The sequence below is a fragment of the Melozone crissalis genome, unplaced genomic scaffold (genome assembly GCF_028551555.1).
Source record: "Melozone crissalis strain CALT ecotype California unplaced genomic scaffold, PUWL_Pcris_2 ptg000009l_1, whole genome shotgun sequence".
Lineage (NCBI taxonomy): Eukaryota > Metazoa > Chordata > Aves > Passeriformes > Passerellidae > Melozone > Melozone crissalis.
The window spans coordinates 17331317-17348607 of record NW_026535787.1 but is presented as its reverse complement, the minus strand read 5'-3'; the positions used below and the strand labels follow the sequence as shown (position 1 = coordinate 17348607).

Sequence of the window (17291 nt, the reverse complement as noted above, 5' to 3'; positions counted from 1 at the left end):
CTATACTTTTTATGAGAAACTTTTCCTTCTCAATAATACATTCTTAAACAAGAGAAGGGATTTTTTATTGTGGTATTTGCATTCACTGTTGTCATTTCCATATCTGTTCACTAATTACTGTGTGGTAAATGTGACTCTTCTTGTAACTTATCCTTGTCTTCCAGTGTCTGTATGAAATTCTGTCTTTTCAAAGTACTTCATAGTGCTTCATACCTGTTCAGAATGAAAACTTGTAAATTAGTCAAGCTATTCTATTAGAGATTCTTACAGATTTTGGTTAAGAAGGCACAAGTTGGTTTTCTTCTACCAGGGTGCCCAACTCTAGATGAAAATCCATATTAAGTTCACCTTTATGCATTTTTCAGTGGAGAATCTATTATTTCTCTTTTTTTTTTTTAAGGCATATTTTAGTTTAGACCAAAGTTCATTTTTAAGTGTGGTGAAGTATATAATAATCAGAGCTAGTTAATAGTTTTTCAGATTAAATATAAGGTGGGCAATATCTTTGATGCAAACAAAAGTTCTGGCTGTATATTGATTGACTAGTTTGCAATTTATATTTGGAAAAGATTTGATGCCTGAAAAAGGATTTTGGAATGTGTCATTTACTGCAGTTAAAAGCAGCTCTGGAGCATCATGGCTGCCACTATTGTGCAGTAGGATCAGTCTTTAGCTAGTGCTGGGGATTTGTGGTAATATCAAGGGACTATGAACTGATGTAGGATTTATTGGTAGAAAGGGCACACGTGAGAAACCACAACTTAAATATTGACTTCTTTGGGTGTGATTGAAGTAATGCTTTCATATGCATTGAGAGACTGCCATAACATCTCAAGACAGTTTCCATCTCTAATCTTAGCTCTCCCGAGACCAGTTCTGGAGCCCACATCTTTTCCTTTCCTGAAAACCACGAGGACAGTGATGGGTAAACAGTGATTCCATCCTAATTTCTATCATTTCACAATACTTAAATAAGAAAAGCTGTACTTTAAAATTTAGTCCAAACATTTCAGTTCTTTTGCTGATAGTGGCAATGCCAAACATTTCAGCAAGGTCATCAGTCATTTATGTAAATGATGAGATACTTAATAATTAGGCTTCTCAATTACTCTTCCTCATTTTCATCTCTATGGCTTAGTTCACTGAAAGATTAACTGTCTGTATACTACACCAACTCAACTAAGCCCTCCAGATTTTGAAGTGGAATAACCTTATAATGAATGCAAATAGTTATGTAAAAGAGCTGAGTGTAATATGGACTTTAATCACACAGTCCTATACTGACTCATCTTTAAAAAAAGAAATTAGTCACTATTTCTAAAAGTTTTCTGGTTTAATCTTAGTTACTAAGAGACCAAAGTTGAAATCTTCTTCTCCTTACCTTGCAAGCCAAGCAACAGTGGAGGATAAAAATATATTTTAATTTTTTTCTTTTTTCTTGAACTCAATTGACATAATTTTCACTTGTTTTGAGCAATATCTCAAGTGGTTTGTTAATGCACTTTAAAACACTTGCTGTACTATGAAATGGTTGTGATGTTTGAACGTTTTTTTCCCATCACTTGAAAAGTCAGTTTTGAAGGCACCAGTGACAAAATAAATTTGTCACAGAATTCCTGTGTGACTCTAGATGCATTTGATATTTTAAAAATTCTTTCTAGAATGAAATATTCCAATATGGCAGAAACATAATTTTGAGTCTTCTTACTAACATGGATTTGTTAGCATACAGAACGTTTTTTATCTTTTTGAACCAGGACTAAAGTTCAAGTTTGACAAATAGGCATGTCAATCAATTGCTTATAGACTAACTGTAAGGAAGAAGGGAATTATATTTCACAGGAAATTGCAACACCTTTCATGGAAATGATGAGAGTTTATATATTCTGTTATATGTAGAAAACAATAATAGTGAAAACAGTAAGAAAACACATACTTGCATAAATTATTGAACTTTTAAGAAAGGTTGGATTTATGACTGTATATTGATAGCACAATGTGCAGTTTATTTCTTCATGCTAGAAAAATTAGTAATTAGCATTTGCAGCTGCTTGCATTGGAAACATACCCAGCACTTGTCATCCTGAATTTTGAATTCTAAGATGAGTCTTGGCTCATGCTCTGTCTGTATTTCCTGCTGGTTTTGCATCTCTCAAGGATGTATAAGGAGTGGGTTGGTGAATTGGATATTTTGGCATTTTTCTGCTGATGTAGAACCATTTAGCTACTGAGGCTCAGTATTTTGTTACTTGCAACCACAGCAAGACACTTGATTGTGGGTTTGAGTCACAGGGTGCTCTCAGGAAAGGGCACGTGTGGCCCTAAATACAGACATTTAGGGTGTTGTACTGCTGGGACAAGGCTGGGTGCACATCTCAAGATCATTTCTGTGTCTGACCATAGCAACCGAGAGACCAGACCTGGAATGGACCTCATCTGCCCCACGGGAAACCACAAGGAAGGGTAAATAGCCAGCAATTCCCTCCTCCACTGCTTCCTTTGGCCATGCTCTTCTCTGCAGTGATGAGCCTGTGCAGATGTGCTGCTGGCCCATCCAGTGATGTGGCTGGACCTTTATGGCTCCTTACTAAAAATCATTCTACCTGCAGATGTTCTGGGGAGCCATTTCTAGGTTTGCTCTCATGCCTTGGCTGCCGGTGAAAAGGCAGCATTGTGCCACCACCGTGGGCAGTGAAGCTGTGACATGGCAGCCTGGCCCAAGCAGGGCCACATCCCCTTCTTTGTAGCTCTGTCTTGATGTGACCTGTGTGACAGCAGCCTGTGAGAGGAGCTGAAGGCAGTTTCTGTGTTTGATCTTAGCTGCTCGAAGACCGAGGCCGAAGTCCACCACTCCTTCCTCCCTGACAACTCAACCAACTCTGATGGGTAACTAGCAATAGCCTCCTTTCCCATTGTCTGCCATCTCTTTCCCTGCCCATCACACCTCCCACCCCAAACCACCTGGCATCCTTTGTCATCTTCCATGGACAGGATGGAGTCTCGTTGGTGCAGCTTGGCTTGCCAAAGCACTGGCCACAGTGGTTCTGCAATTCTCTTGTTTGATCCCACGCTTTTTCCATGGCCCATGAGCATTTTCTGCAGGAAGCATGTGCCATCCTGCAGAGAGATCACATTGCTGCAGATGGCCCTCAGCTCCATCCCCTGCTTCTTTGTGTTTGAGTGGTGGGTCTTGCTTTCCCTGATGCATTCAAACACGGCAGCATTCCTAAGAGACAAACCCAGCTGGGCTGGCACAAGAGGACACACCTTTCCATTGCCATCACCTGGAACTGGGAATGCTCTGCTCTGCTGCTGCTTTTGAGGCCATGTTAGGGTTTTAAGACCAAAACCTCATTTCAGCATTTAGTGAATCATAGGATGTTTCTTCATGGTTAGAGACACCAGCTGTCTGTGGCAATAATATTTATTGCAGCTCTGGTAGCGATGCGAGAAGAGAATTATCCCAAGAGATATTGTTGTGCTTTTAGCCAACCTGCTCCTTCTCTTGGGCCTAGATTTTGCTAAAGCTTAGTGTCGAGATAAAAGGGGCCATATGTGCAAAACCACATTTAATTCCAGCTTTGGCTATGGCAATTCCACTTCTCTTTTAATGTGATCTCTTCTTCATTTTTCGTCTAGCAGCTTCTTTATCATTTTCATCATCAGTGCATTTTCACACATTTACATTAGGAAATCCATGGCATGTTCATTTGAGATGTTTTTCTTTCCTGAATCCCTAGTTTCTTAGTCATGTCTTGAAACCTGTTCAGTGTATGTGTTTAGATGATGCCAAAAAATGTTTTGTTTTGGTTTTCTTTTTCCAGCTTCACTGGACTCTAATCATATTAGTTTCGTGTCCCAAACTTCTGCATCTGCAGAAATACCAAAAGCAGAGACTGGTAAATTGTATTTATCATTCTTCCATTGCTTAGTGTTTGGTTTTGCATCAAGGATATTACAGTTACAGGCTGCTTGCTCTGATTGCTTGGTGTCTGAAAGAGAACTTTAGTTGCAGTGTCTGATAGGCTCTATAATTACATGATGATATTTTGTGGTGTATCAGAATCAGATACAAATGAAACCACAGGAATTAATATTTTTTTGTATGGTGTTAAGCTGTTGAATAGATTAGGACCAGTAGGACAAATAGCTAGATGGGTTCATTATCAGTTATAAAGATATGTTCTTGACCAGGGCATTTTACCATGGAGGATTTTCTGTTAGCCATATCATACACATTATTTTGCAGTTTTCTCTATTCATAAGACTTTTTTTCAGGTTATGTTTCTATTGCACCTTGAAACTTTTATTGCTGGGGTCACAGGTATTCAAGAACATATTTGTATTCATTACAAAGTAGAAATGTGCAATAGATAAGAAGGAAAATTATCCTAAACCTGGCAGTCAATATTTCAATGATTTTGTGTTAGGTTTTCTGCCTCAGCCTGTCTCTTCTATCTGTCACAGAAGTTTTGTTAATTTGTATTATGTCAATTAGGTAAAATATCACAAATGACTAATTGCATGATGGGCAGTTAAAACCCATTAGTCAAAATACTGGCTGTTGTGATATTGAAACAAGTAAAGCTTTGGCAATAGAAATACCTGGTTCTACAAATTCATATTTGCATGCATTTAAAGTACATAGGTCTCTTTCCATGGGTGCAGGTGAAGTCAAAAGTACGGGTTTTTCATGTTATGTAGGTACAGATCAATTGACTCCTGTTGATCAATCTGCTTTTAGGGGGACTGCAGTTCCTGTCAGGATGTGTCTATTAGGCGCATGTGATACCTTCAAAACTTTGAAGTTTTGTTACTTTCTTTTTAAGTTGGAAATTTATGAAACTCTGTTACAGTGGTGTTGGCATCTTGCAAAGCAATGTAAAGCAATCTTTCTTTTTTCTGATTTTTGCCCCCCTTGCTATGTCTGCATCAATCTGCACTTATCTCAGGGATATTTACATTTTTCCACAGTTACAAGTTCAGCTGACCTGGAAAAACCTATGCCTCCATTTTCCAGAACACCTCATGTGCTAACAACAACTGCGGGTAATAGTAATGCATTAGCTTTTCAGTTAAACCCCTCTGGGTGTTTGGACAGCCATCTCTGAAATGTTATTAACCCTAGGTATTTTCATCATCCTCCATGTTGTTTCCTGTGAGAGTCATGATCATTGAAAGCATCTTTTTTACATGACAACTTGCACTTTCTGCTGAGAAACTCACCTGGTGTGTTTCTGATCTCACATCCATTCCTCCAAAAGCTTCTAGGGCTATTTGTGAGATATCCTTACATGAAGTAAACCTGGTTTAATACTACTAAACTAGGTTTAATACTGCTACTGACTAAATCTTAATAAGAATTCTTAAGTTACTTGTTGTTTTCTTACAAGCCTAATTGTTATATGCTCAGTTAGAACACATGTTTCTATACCAAATATTGTCTTGCCAGCATAAGAAGCTGCTTTCTTATTGTTTTGCTGTTTAGCAATTTTTTTAACTTTATCTTTTTTTCATATGTGTATCACAGATTATATGATATTAAAATTCACTAAAAAATATTGACACAAAACAAAGTACTGAAGAGAACTAAGGCAGGTGCTTTTCTTCATGGAAATAAACTTGCAGTGCTTTTTAGTTTTTATGGGTTTTGGCATGGAGCGGGGGATTGAGTACTTTATAATTGTGGTATTAGAAGTTTTTATCTTTGTATTTTCTGGGTTGCTTTAAACTGTATGGACAATGTGATGCAAAGCAATGTTAGCTTTGGTTGGCTGACAATTTAGTTTTAGTTCTCACTTTAAGCACTACCTTCAGCTCACACTCTAATCGAACGCTGCTCCATTCCTGAGGTAAGGTGTGCTTATGGTGAAGTGCAAATTAGGTGTGCCACCACATATCACATTTTTGGGGGTTTTTTTATGATCAAAAAAAGCTGTGTGTAGAATTAATAATCACAGCTAACATGACGTGGTTTTTTTTATAGTTTTTAGTGATATTCAGCCTCTTCTTTCAAGTCCTGTGGCACCTAGTAAGCCTGAAATAGCAGAAGCTGGACCAGGTACAATAATCTCTGCCTAGTTCTTAATCCAGCAGCTCAAACCATGCTCTAAAAATCAAGTGAAATTAATACACTGCTGTTATTTTCAGTGGACATTTGGATTAGCACCTAAGAGCTGATTTCAAATTTGTGTTGCTGCTAATGGTTGAACTTGGTGTTTTTTCACAGTAGTAATGCATGTGGCAACCCACAGTCACATGACTCAGGATGTCAAAAAATGTGCTACATAGAAAATTGAGAAAACAGTATTTGTAGAGCAGTTCTGATGAAAACATTGTGATGTGAACTGTGGGTTGCATTTTATTGTTGTAGCATCAGTAAAAACATTAGCATTAGTGCATCCTTAGCAGCGTGAAATTGGTTAACAGTTACAGACATTCAGTGGTTTTGGAGTGAAACCACAGCTGGATCTGTTGTCAGGTTTCTATTCCAAATTTTATATATTTTAATGTGTGACTAATTGATTGTTCAACATGTCCTCTTCATTAAATATCTACATTGTACACTGTACCACCTCCCTTAAGTATTGGACCAAAACTCAAAATGTTCAAGAGCTCTACTTAAAATCTTACTTGGCAGTGGTTGAGATCCAGACCAGTTGCAATGAAAGAAAATAAATATCCAGAATTTTTGTGCATCACAGATGTGCTGATTTATAGTCACTGAAGCTCTGTGCAGTTCTGAATTTCTCCCTAATGCATACTAAAGTGATAAATGTCCAAACATTAGTGAAATATTTGTTGTTCTTGTTAAAAAAAAAAATATTTTTGTTCATGAAGGAAGAGTTTCTTCCATTAGCTCTTTGCTCTCCTATGACTGTCATCATTTCTTCCAGCAGCAGCAAGTGAATCCATTCTGGAATCTTTCACACCTAAAACTTCCCGTCCTTTTCAATGGCCAAGGGTAACATTAGGTAATGTTGTTTTCTCCCAGTGAAAAACTCTGTGTTTGTTTTGAGCACTCCATCCCATATGAATGCATTCCTTCCATGCATCATTTCACATGCATAACCACTCTTCTTCCTAGTTAGAGAATCTTGCTCTTCCATCATTGTTATATTGACTGCTCTTGACATACCTGTGTATGAGAACAAGCTTCTGGGTGGATTTACCGTCTCAGAGAAATAAAACTTGTCTCTTGCATGATAAAACACCAGCATCATTTTATTAGTGTTCTGTCTCTTTTACTCCCAATGCACACGCATGTGCTGATTGTCTCTGATATGTAAAGCTTTCAAAATGGAAATTTTATCTCTTTTGGGCTCACAGAATCTTATTTCTGATCAACATTTCAGTATCATCTCCATTCCACTTCAAAATCTGATTTCATCAGCTGGCTTTTACATTCCATACTAAGTTGTCTTCAATATAAACATGTGACATGTGCTGTTTGTTGTGGGAAATGCTTGTTAAACAATTTTTCATTGCAAACTGAGCTCTTTCTTTCAGCTCCAAAAGAAAAACCACTTATTCCTTCTAAAGCCAAACCATCTGCTACCCCAGAAGTACAACATGTGAAACCTGGTAATTGTGCACATCATTTTCATAAGTTGGTTTGCAGGGAGATATGTTCTCTAAAAATATCTAAGGAAAACTTCCTATAAAGGACAGGAGCTATGCAATACATGGACATCGTGACTAACTCATCCATCTCAACTTGGTCATTATTGGTTTGATTACACTTGAATTTTTCTTTTCTAGCCCCTAAACCACCACTTTTGGAGCCTAAAACTTCTGAGACTGTTAAACGACCAAAAGCAACCCTAGGTAATAAATGTTTCTGCAGCTGTTAATCGCTCTTCTTTGAGTCCAACCCACAGTTTGTACTCTGTCACTTTAGCTCATAGCTTTTGTTGTATTTAATCCATTTCTCTGAAAGAAGAAGAAAGTTAGGAGATAAGCATTCAGAAATGGTTTTCTAAACTTAGGAGAAAAAGAAACTATTTTTTTCATGCAGTTTTGCTAGTTCCATGGTACAATAAAAATTTTTGTCTTCCATTTTGCTGAGAGCTTTTCTAAGCCAACACTTTATTCAGAAAACTCATTGGAAATACAATTGAACTGCCAAGTGTAAAGGTAGTATTGAGGATGTTAATCCCAGAACTCTCAGTGAAGGATTCCTGTGGTACTAGGTTAACTTGTTGATTCCACTGCTTTATGAATCCTTCTGAATGTCATTTTGCCTTGAAAAATACCTCTCAGTCACTTCATGGCTCACTCCTCTCTGCTCTTTTTGTAGACATCAGACATTTTTCACTGCATCAATTGCTATGAAACATTTTATTGGAAAGAAATCTCATAGCACTACTTTTTAAAAATGTACAAAGTTACTTACCTCTGCCTGAAACTGAGTTTACACTTTGTCTGGAATCAGACTAAGAGGCAGATAACTAATTACAGTTTCAACCCATGCATGTTTGGTGGGAAAAGGGTTTCTAGGACTCATTTTCTTAATTTTTACCATTTACATGATACTGCTATTCTACTTATATTACTCAACTTATATTAGCTACTTCTACAACTTATATTAGCTACTTCTGTTCCATTACCAGAATTCAATGACTGCAGCTATGAAACAGTTAATTTTTTTTTAATTGATTCCATGTTCTCTCAGCTGTTTGCCAGTAATTTCTTTACCGTGCCAAAAAATGAGGACATTTCCGTATATTTTGTCTATATATGTCTTCTTATGGCTTCAAATTGACCTGGAATTCAAAATTATAAAAAGCATTATTATTTTATCTCTTGGATAGCTTGTGAAAATTAATTTACTAACTTAATAAGAGGAACATTCAGATGTGATTGCAAGCTTCAACTGCATATTTAAATGCAATTACTGACTTTTACAATGAAAGACAAAAAGGGATCTTGCTGGACTAGTGAATTCTGAGGAAGATTTTTTGAGAAGCCTTCTTGGCATATCTGATTCTACCACTTGCTTTTTTTCCCATGAGCCATTCACTGCCTCACTTAATTTTTTTGTAATACAGTGGAAAGCATAAAATTATAATCCAGTATATTTCTTTCAGCTCCTAAAGAAGCAAAGCTCACTACTTCTGCATCTAAACCTAGACCATCTGCCAGACCCAAAAAGCCACGAACTAAGCCTGGTAACTAATTTCCATAGCAAACATTTGTTATAGTGTATCATTAAGTCATGTATTTTAGCTCGAATTTCCTCTATGTGAATGTGAAGTTCAGCACTTAATCATCAGAAAGGTGAGGAATTCTTTGAGGAATAATATTTTTGTATTGGATCCCCCAAAAAATAGAAGCAAAGCAAAAAACCTTTTAACTTTAATATCCCAAGTCACCAACTCACGCAGCTGGATATCAAAGCAAATTGTTTCCCTGCTTTTTATTTTGGAATAATAAGCTTTCCAACTTAGTTCAGCATAGGGTCCAGAAAACACAAATTCTACTGTTTTGCTGATGGTTATAGCATCTTGCATAGAACCATAGGATTTGATTGATTCAGTGATCATTAGAGCATATGTAGACTTACATGAAACTGTGAAAGTAAGAATGGAATTTTATTCTGGAATTCAGTAAAGACATATTTTATGATCCCAAATGAAGTAGCACCTTCACATGTTAAATTTCATCTACGATGTATGGCAGAGAGTAAAACACACCTGGCATTTTCTGGACATGAAGAATAAATAAATAGAATTGTAAAAATATTTCTAGAGTTACATGGTTTGTAATGAAATTATAAAGCATGAAATTGCATAATTGTTTATTGTAAGAATATATTACTCAATGCTGGAAGAGATCAGATGATTTTATTAAATTCTTTCCAGATTCCCTGCAAATTATTTTTTGCCCATAACAAGAAATTAACTCTCCTCAGACCAAATTATTCCCTGTGAAGCTTGTTCAAGGAATGGCACTTATGACTTGGAATTGTCTCAAAATACTGAGCATAATTAGTATTTTATGCTGATTACATCTCCTGCACAATTTTAAGTGTAGGAAATCCAGTATTGTATTACAAGAATCATTACTTTTGTCTCTGCTGTAGATTTCTATGTCTGAGTATCAATCTGAGTCCTGCCTGTTGTTTTTTGAACAACTTGCAGGACTCAGATTTATATTCAGCAACTCCTGCACAATTCATGCATGAGTTGCTTTTTTTCTTTGGCTGAGGAAAAAAAGCAACTCATTTGGAAACTCTTGCATAGATTTGTTTTACACCCGGGGACTGCCAAGATCAAGATTTTATCCTGGTGTTTCTACACTGAGTGTCTCTATAGCAAGTTTCTGTATGCCTAAGAAGAAAAGTTATCTTTTTAAATATTTGTACACACACCTCTGGTTTTTTCTTTCCCAGTAGTGGTTTCACAAATCAATCAGGTAGAATGCTGAAACACTTTTTAATCTTGATGAAGCTTGTCATGATTCTCTTGTAAGTAGGTAGTGAAACTGGCATGTGTTCTAATGTGACAAGTGATATTCTTGTTCAGAAAATATGATTTGAGCCATAAAATATGCTGTGCATGGGAATAAGATGGCTTTTGGGTAGGTGGCAAAATGGTGAAAGAGCAGGAGCCCATCTGTGTTCCAGCTTCACCTGGAAGTTCAGCCTAAATTAGAAACTTGTGTCATGATAGTGGTGTCACCTTTCCCTAAGAGTAAATCAAAGTAATGAACAATAAATGCCAAATTCATATTTAATGAATTACTTACTGCCCTTACTGCCAAATAACTGCCTTTGGCTGAAGCAATTAATTTTGGCTCTCATTATTAATATTATTTTTGTGCTGTTTCTGGTAAAGTATTTGTCTTTTTTGGCAGTGGAGAAAAAAGTCTTCATTTAAAAAACCCCAAATATTTAAATGATTTTCAGGTTCTCCAGCTAACAAACTGTACATTCTAGTGAAAGTTCACAGTTTCATTCTTTCTTGGCATTTGGGTAACTGAATCTGTTGCCCACATGAAAAAAATAAGTTTTCTTGCCAATGTGGTCATGTCCAGCCATTGTCCTCACTTTTACTATTGTTAGCATGAATGCCTCTCTCCATTTTTCAGGAAAGGAAATCATAATGAATTTTCTGTTGCGCACACAAATACATTGCCGCACTTTCTTTACAGAAAAGTTTTAAAATATCTCCAGGGATCGAGACTCCACAACTTCTCTGGGTATTTACTTAAATGCACTAATTATTGTTCCTGAAGACATTTTGGAGTATTTTGCCTTCTTAAAATAGTGGCAATATTATAAAATATAATAAGTGTGTAATATAGAAAAAATGCCAATAAAGAAAAAAAGGGAAAATTTAGAAATCTGAAACAAATCAGTCTTTTAAATTTAAACACCCCCCACCCAGGTAAACCACCATAAACCTTCACGTGGGGAAATAGAGACTTTTAAATTAAGAATGCGATTTTCTGTCTAAACTGACAGAATTTTAGAACTGTTTGGTCTCAGATTTTACTGTATTTCAAAATTTTAGGGTAACTTCCTTTAAATAAGTTTTCTTGTGAGACTTAAAATGGTTGTGAATTACAACATGACAAATTGTTAGTATGTCCAAAAATATAATCTGAGTCCCATCGTACAGTATTTATCAATCACTTTTTCTTTCCTAATTAAAATCTCTTGGGAGGAACAGAGGCTAAGAGTCAAAACAGAGAAACAAAGCAAAATTTAAAGGGTAACCACAAAGACTACTCAATGATTGTAGATGTGTTTAGGAATGAAAATGGATTCTGTTTGTAAAGTCACACTACTATCAAACAATTCTACCAATTTTGACTTCAAAGTTCTTTATATTTTTCAGAGTGTTTGGGGTTTGTTCCTTTCAAACCCAGTTAAGTACTCTAGATAGAGATGGAAAGCTTGTTAACTTATTGATCTAATGTGCAGTGGCACTAGATAATCTGCTGGGATCTCCAGCCTTGCTTTCTGGGACTTTACTGTTATTTACACCTGAAGCCTTCATATCTATCCTTTGTATCACTATGGGAGAAACACAGGAAAATTTATAGAAAGATTTACCAAAGAAAATGGAGTTCTCTGGAGCTGTTTCTTTTCAGCGGTCTGCAGCCATAAAGACATAAAAGAAATTCAGTAAAACAGGAAGGTGAAACTTTAGAGAGCTCCTTTCCCAGTGTGATCCTGTAGCATAAATGCACTTTTTATTTTCCAAAAGCAGCAAAAGCCACATAGGGTAATTTCAGTAAATTTATCATTCACCCAGTGTTTCCATTTGAAGTGTTTTGAAGAGGTGGACTTTATTTGCGAAGCAAGAGCAGCTGAGCTGTACAAGCAGTTAAAGAACAGATACAGATGCACCTGTATTTCTCTTAAGAAAATTCTCTTTATTCCAACAGCAACCATTCCAGTGTCAGGCACTTCTAGGAGTCCCTACACATATGAACGTCCAAAGACTGCAGAGGGTAATGATTATGAGTCATCCTTAGTCATTCTGCTTTTCACTGGTCTCATATTATGTGCAGTTGAAAACAGCATTTCCTGGAGGCTTCTTGCTTGTTCATGTGTGGTCCAAACCCAGCAAATGGAAGTATGATCTTGGTGCTTTATTATTCTCCATGTTTCTAACATGGAGATGTCTTCTAAAAGACAGGATATCACTTCAACAGTATTTACATGAAATTTTCACTTATATCAGAAGAAGAAATAATAAGAATTATTGCAATAATAAAGATTTTATGGAATATAGAAATAACATAATCTAAAATTACATTTAAAACTACAAACAAGTAAACAATTCCTGCAGAAGGAGTTTTGTGGCATGTTGTTTGATATTTTCTCAAATGTGTGGAAAATACTGCATTTTTTCAATTAATACATCCAAACTTGTGCTCAATTTAAAGAAAAAAAAAAACAAGTGATTTTATTTTTAATGAGCACAGTTTAGATAAAATAATACATGGCCTTTTTTTAGTATGGGAATATATGTTAAGTGATGTGTTTAATATATACATTTTTTTATGCAGACAAAGAACAAGGGTCTCTCCTTTGCAGTGAGCCCTGAAACGCTTTATCTAATTTAAAGGAAAATTTGAATCCCTGTCTGCATTTGCTGTGCAAGTTGTATTCTGGGAAGGGCTTCAAGGTGTTTTCAGCAGTCTAGCTTTGGTCATTAAAACCTGGATGAAGCTGAGTACACATACGATACTTCACAGGACAAGGACATCTTTAATCCTTACTTAAATGATTTGATAGAACAAGTCACTTAAAATCATAGTTTTCAACTGCAACAATTTCTACACCATGAAATTCTCTCAAAACTCCTCTAATGACATTGACTTCTCAAGGTCAATGTTGCATAACAACCTTTTCTTAGCATTGCTTGCTAAGTCTTTTCGTTGGCTTTTGACTAAACTTTGAGTAGTTAATTTTGCTGCTCAAGAGCATCCAGCTCTTTGATTATCCATCAAATGGATAATCATTGCGTGTTTTGTTCATATCCAACAATATTTCATGCATTAAACACATAGTACTGTTCCTTTTTCTGTGGTTATTCATTGATAGGGACAGAGGCTCATTTCCTAGGCGTCATTTCTTTGTCGAACCTGAATGTGATTTACTATGGGACCATTTACTTTCAGCTTAAATGCAGGTTTCCACAAAACAAACATTTCCCAGTATCCAAAATACACATACCTCACATTTGAAGCCCAAATGATCTGCTAAGATCAAAACACCTCAAGCTAAGTCTGATGAGGCACTTCTTTTGAAATTATGTACTTTGAAACTTGCTAGTAGTGCAAAAAGTAAAGAAGAGAACTTTATTTTTTTCCTCTAGGTGGGGGGAAGCGAGATTCCATTTTTTTGGATAATACTTGTACAGAAGGAAACCATATTGCTCCGGAAAACAGTTTGCAGACCTAAAAAAGAATATAAATATATTTCTATTATTGAAAGCTGTTTTTCCCTTTGTAAGAAGTGACTGATTTTTCAAAAGCAACCTGAAAAACGAAATTAGTGTTTTCTAGGAAAATATTTTGAATTTGAATTCCAAAGGTAACTGACGAACTTGAATAATGGCAAAGTCTTTGCAAACCAGGCATATGTACTGAGAACATTTGAAAAATTAGTGGCTGGTCTGACATTTATATGGAGTATCTGGCCACTGTCAGTAGAAGTTAATACTGGTTTTTTGGGTTTTTTCTTCATTTGCAGCAATATTAGTACTACAGAATGTTGTACTGTGCATGTTAATAGACATGTAATAAATACTTTATTATTAGCCCTCTCAATGGCAATCAAAGTTTTATAGTGTTATTGACGGTGGAGCCCATTTTCAAACTGGGTAGATGAATAAGAGAGTTTGGGAGATAAGTGAATGTGGGTTAGAGAACAGGTTCTATTTTTAGGTGTGTATATCTGTGTATTATACCTTACTTGACTTGTTACTGCCTTGAGATGAAAGAGTTAATGCATTAAAATAGATTTTCTTTATTGCCAAGAAATTTTCATAGATTCTGCCATCTCATAAGTTTTTGTCTCAGGTGGTACAGTTTGTCACCAGGAAAAGGACATGATATATTGGTTTTGTGATTCAAATTTTAAGTGGATATGAGAAAAAATTAACAGGCTTTATCAAACTAATTTTTTTCAGATGACTGATAAATACTGCTCTACCAATAGCAGCCTTTTAGTCCTCTGCTTAATTACTCACTTTAGAGGAAAAATTCAACTATTTTTTCAGTCAGCATACTACTTTGAAATAACAGAGTTCAGTTTGACATTCTGTACATCAAGAGTCCCTTGCTGTCTCTAAGTTAAACTCTGCAATCTCTTCTCTTGCTTGTTCTTGGATTTACTGATTTTTATCCACATATTTTTGCTTCTATTGCAGTCAAGTTTGTCCAATTACTTATTTCTTATTTTGCCTATATTATTAGGAATTTTAATTGCCCATGACTTAAAAGTCAGCTTGAAGATCCATAGTACTGTGGTGTTGTGTTAGTGCCTGCTTTTCTACTTACCACTGGAGTATTGAAATTTTTTGAGTGTGTTCCTTACTGACTTTGTCACACTGTTTCTGTTGCAGTCTTGGAACCTATTACACTTAGAACTGAACCACCAAGGTCACCCATAGGTAATAATATTTCCTTGGCAAGCTGTTGTGTTTGCTTTATTTACATCACAGCAAGCATCACTGAAGTTAGTCACCTCCTGCCTCAGGATTGTTTCATTTAACCTCATTTTTCTTCTAGGTAATTATCTTGCTTGGCATTCAGAACAGTTGGGTGCCTTGCTTTCTTCACAGCTGGAATGTCTTCTTTAGGAAAAAAGAAATTATGCTGGCAGCTCTCAATCACCTTTCTCATAATAATGCTTATTTGCGCTTGTTCTAGTTTTTATTTTAAAAACACAAACAAAAACTGAGCTTCAAAAATTACTAAAATTCCACTTTCTTGCTTAGATTGTTGCAAACACATGGAGAGTATTACCTAATTTGCCTATTTCTTCTCAGTTGCAGGTGTGAGGTTTCTGTGCTTGTGTGTTCAGCTGGTGTCAGATGTAATTGCTGTGCAATTTAACCGACTCACTGCCCACATTTTCTCTTCCAGCTCCAAAAGTGACTCCACGTGTTCCTTCTAAACCTAAAACTTCACCCAAACCTCACATTCCACAAGCCAAAGATGGTAAACTACTTTGTGATTTTTTTTTCTAGTACAGTTTGTTTTGGATTCAAATGTGTTTATAAGCAGCTGTTTAGTTACCTGAGCCAGTTAAAACAGAAAAAAGTTCTGTTCTGTACTATTCAGCAACTTAATTGCAGCTTTCATGAGTAATGACATTTGCTAGGTATTTTTCACTGAGCAAAAGAATAAACCTCTGATACTTCAAGGCAACAGGATGAGAATAGTGTTGTTACACTCAGATTAACCCTGCTAACTAAAGCAAATACAAAGCAAATAAAGTGTGTACTGGGGCTACTTGGGAGGTAAAATTCTTTCCAACATTGCTTTGCATTGTTAAAATGAATCTGTTTCCCTTCTAAGCCACCATCAGTTAATTTCATGTCATTATTATTTTCTGCATGAGGGACTAAATTGCCCAGTTATACATACATACTTAGTATTTGCTTATAAACATTTCTTGGCATTAATGATCCTTTACATTGTATTCCAAAATACTGGATTTTATGTCGTTAAATGCAAGAGGCAGAAAAAATTACTTTCTGTCCCATGTTCTCCAGTTGGTAATAGCAAGAGAAAATGCAAGGGTCTCAAATATCAATATCTGTTATCCTTTGGTAAATGTAAAAAATTTAAGGATAAACACTTATTGAAGATCTTTAAATTGTAGACGTAGACCAATATTTTTGAAATTTGATGTTATCTATTAAGTGTGATTTCCTCATGTAGGAAACAGTCAAAATCCTTGTCTTCTTATAAATTTTTAACCATAGCATCTGATTGTAAAACATTGTTTCCAAGTTACACCTTAAGATGCAACTTCTCATAGACTCAGTTTTTACCTTTGTGGCCATTTTTCATTGTTATGGTAGCCTGGCTTTCTCAGAAATGGTTTATGGCTTTGTCACACAAAAGTTATGCACTTGTGTTGATCTGTGTTTAAAACAAATTAACAAGCAAACAAAAGCAAAAGCCCCTACAACTTAGTGTTTCATCAAGAATCTGTAATATACAGAACATTTTCTACAGCATCATCCACTTATCTTAAATTGTCTTAAAATATCCAAAGATATTTCTTCTTTTTTTAAAATTGTAATCCATACAGAAGAATTGACACATTAATTTCACATCCTTATGACTCTAAACCAATGGTCTCTAGATCCACTCCAGTCTAGAACTGAATTATATGACTGTGCAATGCAATTCACCATGTAATGCTCTTTAATGACAGTGTTCAGTACACAAGTACTTTCTGATTCCAGTTGTATATATAGAGTGCATTTGAAGCACATCACCAAGGAAAGAGATTTGTGTCCCTAAAAAGCCATTTTATGAATAACAGAATGATAATATTTGGTTATTTCATTGAAGTCTATGGGATAACAAAGCTCTCACTATGTTGAAGATTTCACTGCTTTCTCAGATATTTAATACGACTATTTCTGTATGAGGCAGTAAACAAAGTACATGATTCAAAAAGTAGTGCTAATTGTAAATTTTCAACTTTCAAAACATATTTTCTGTTTTGTTTCTGATACAGTCCTGGAATCTATAACACTTAGAACTGATCAACTAAAACCAACAATAGGTAACAGTTTTGCCTACAGGGT

The 17291-nt window shown here is 35.7% G+C and overlaps 1 protein-coding gene across 1 annotated transcript in view; it reads left to right on the top strand.

The window, feature by feature from the left end:
* The window catches only part of ABI3BP (ABI family member 3 binding protein), a 135280-nt gene that overhangs the window by 69796 nt on the left and 48193 nt on the right, over nucleotides 1–17291 (top strand). Inside the window, exons 23-36 of the mRNA XM_054270463.1 lie at nucleotides 860–925; nucleotides 2404–2463; nucleotides 2821–2886; nucleotides 3825–3899; nucleotides 4975–5049; nucleotides 5987–6061; nucleotides 6897–6974; nucleotides 7510–7584; nucleotides 7762–7827; nucleotides 9090–9170; nucleotides 12397–12462; nucleotides 15087–15134; nucleotides 15610–15684; nucleotides 17222–17269. Coding sequence (XP_054126438.1) covers nucleotides 860–925; nucleotides 2404–2463; nucleotides 2821–2886; nucleotides 3825–3899; nucleotides 4975–5049; nucleotides 5987–6061; nucleotides 6897–6974; nucleotides 7510–7584; nucleotides 7762–7827; nucleotides 9090–9170; nucleotides 12397–12462; nucleotides 15087–15134; nucleotides 15610–15684; nucleotides 17222–17269 — 954 coding nt within the window. The remainder of the gene's footprint in view (nucleotides 1–859; nucleotides 926–2403; nucleotides 2464–2820; nucleotides 2887–3824; nucleotides 3900–4974; nucleotides 5050–5986; nucleotides 6062–6896; nucleotides 6975–7509; nucleotides 7585–7761; nucleotides 7828–9089; nucleotides 9171–12396; nucleotides 12463–15086; nucleotides 15135–15609; nucleotides 15685–17221; nucleotides 17270–17291) is intronic.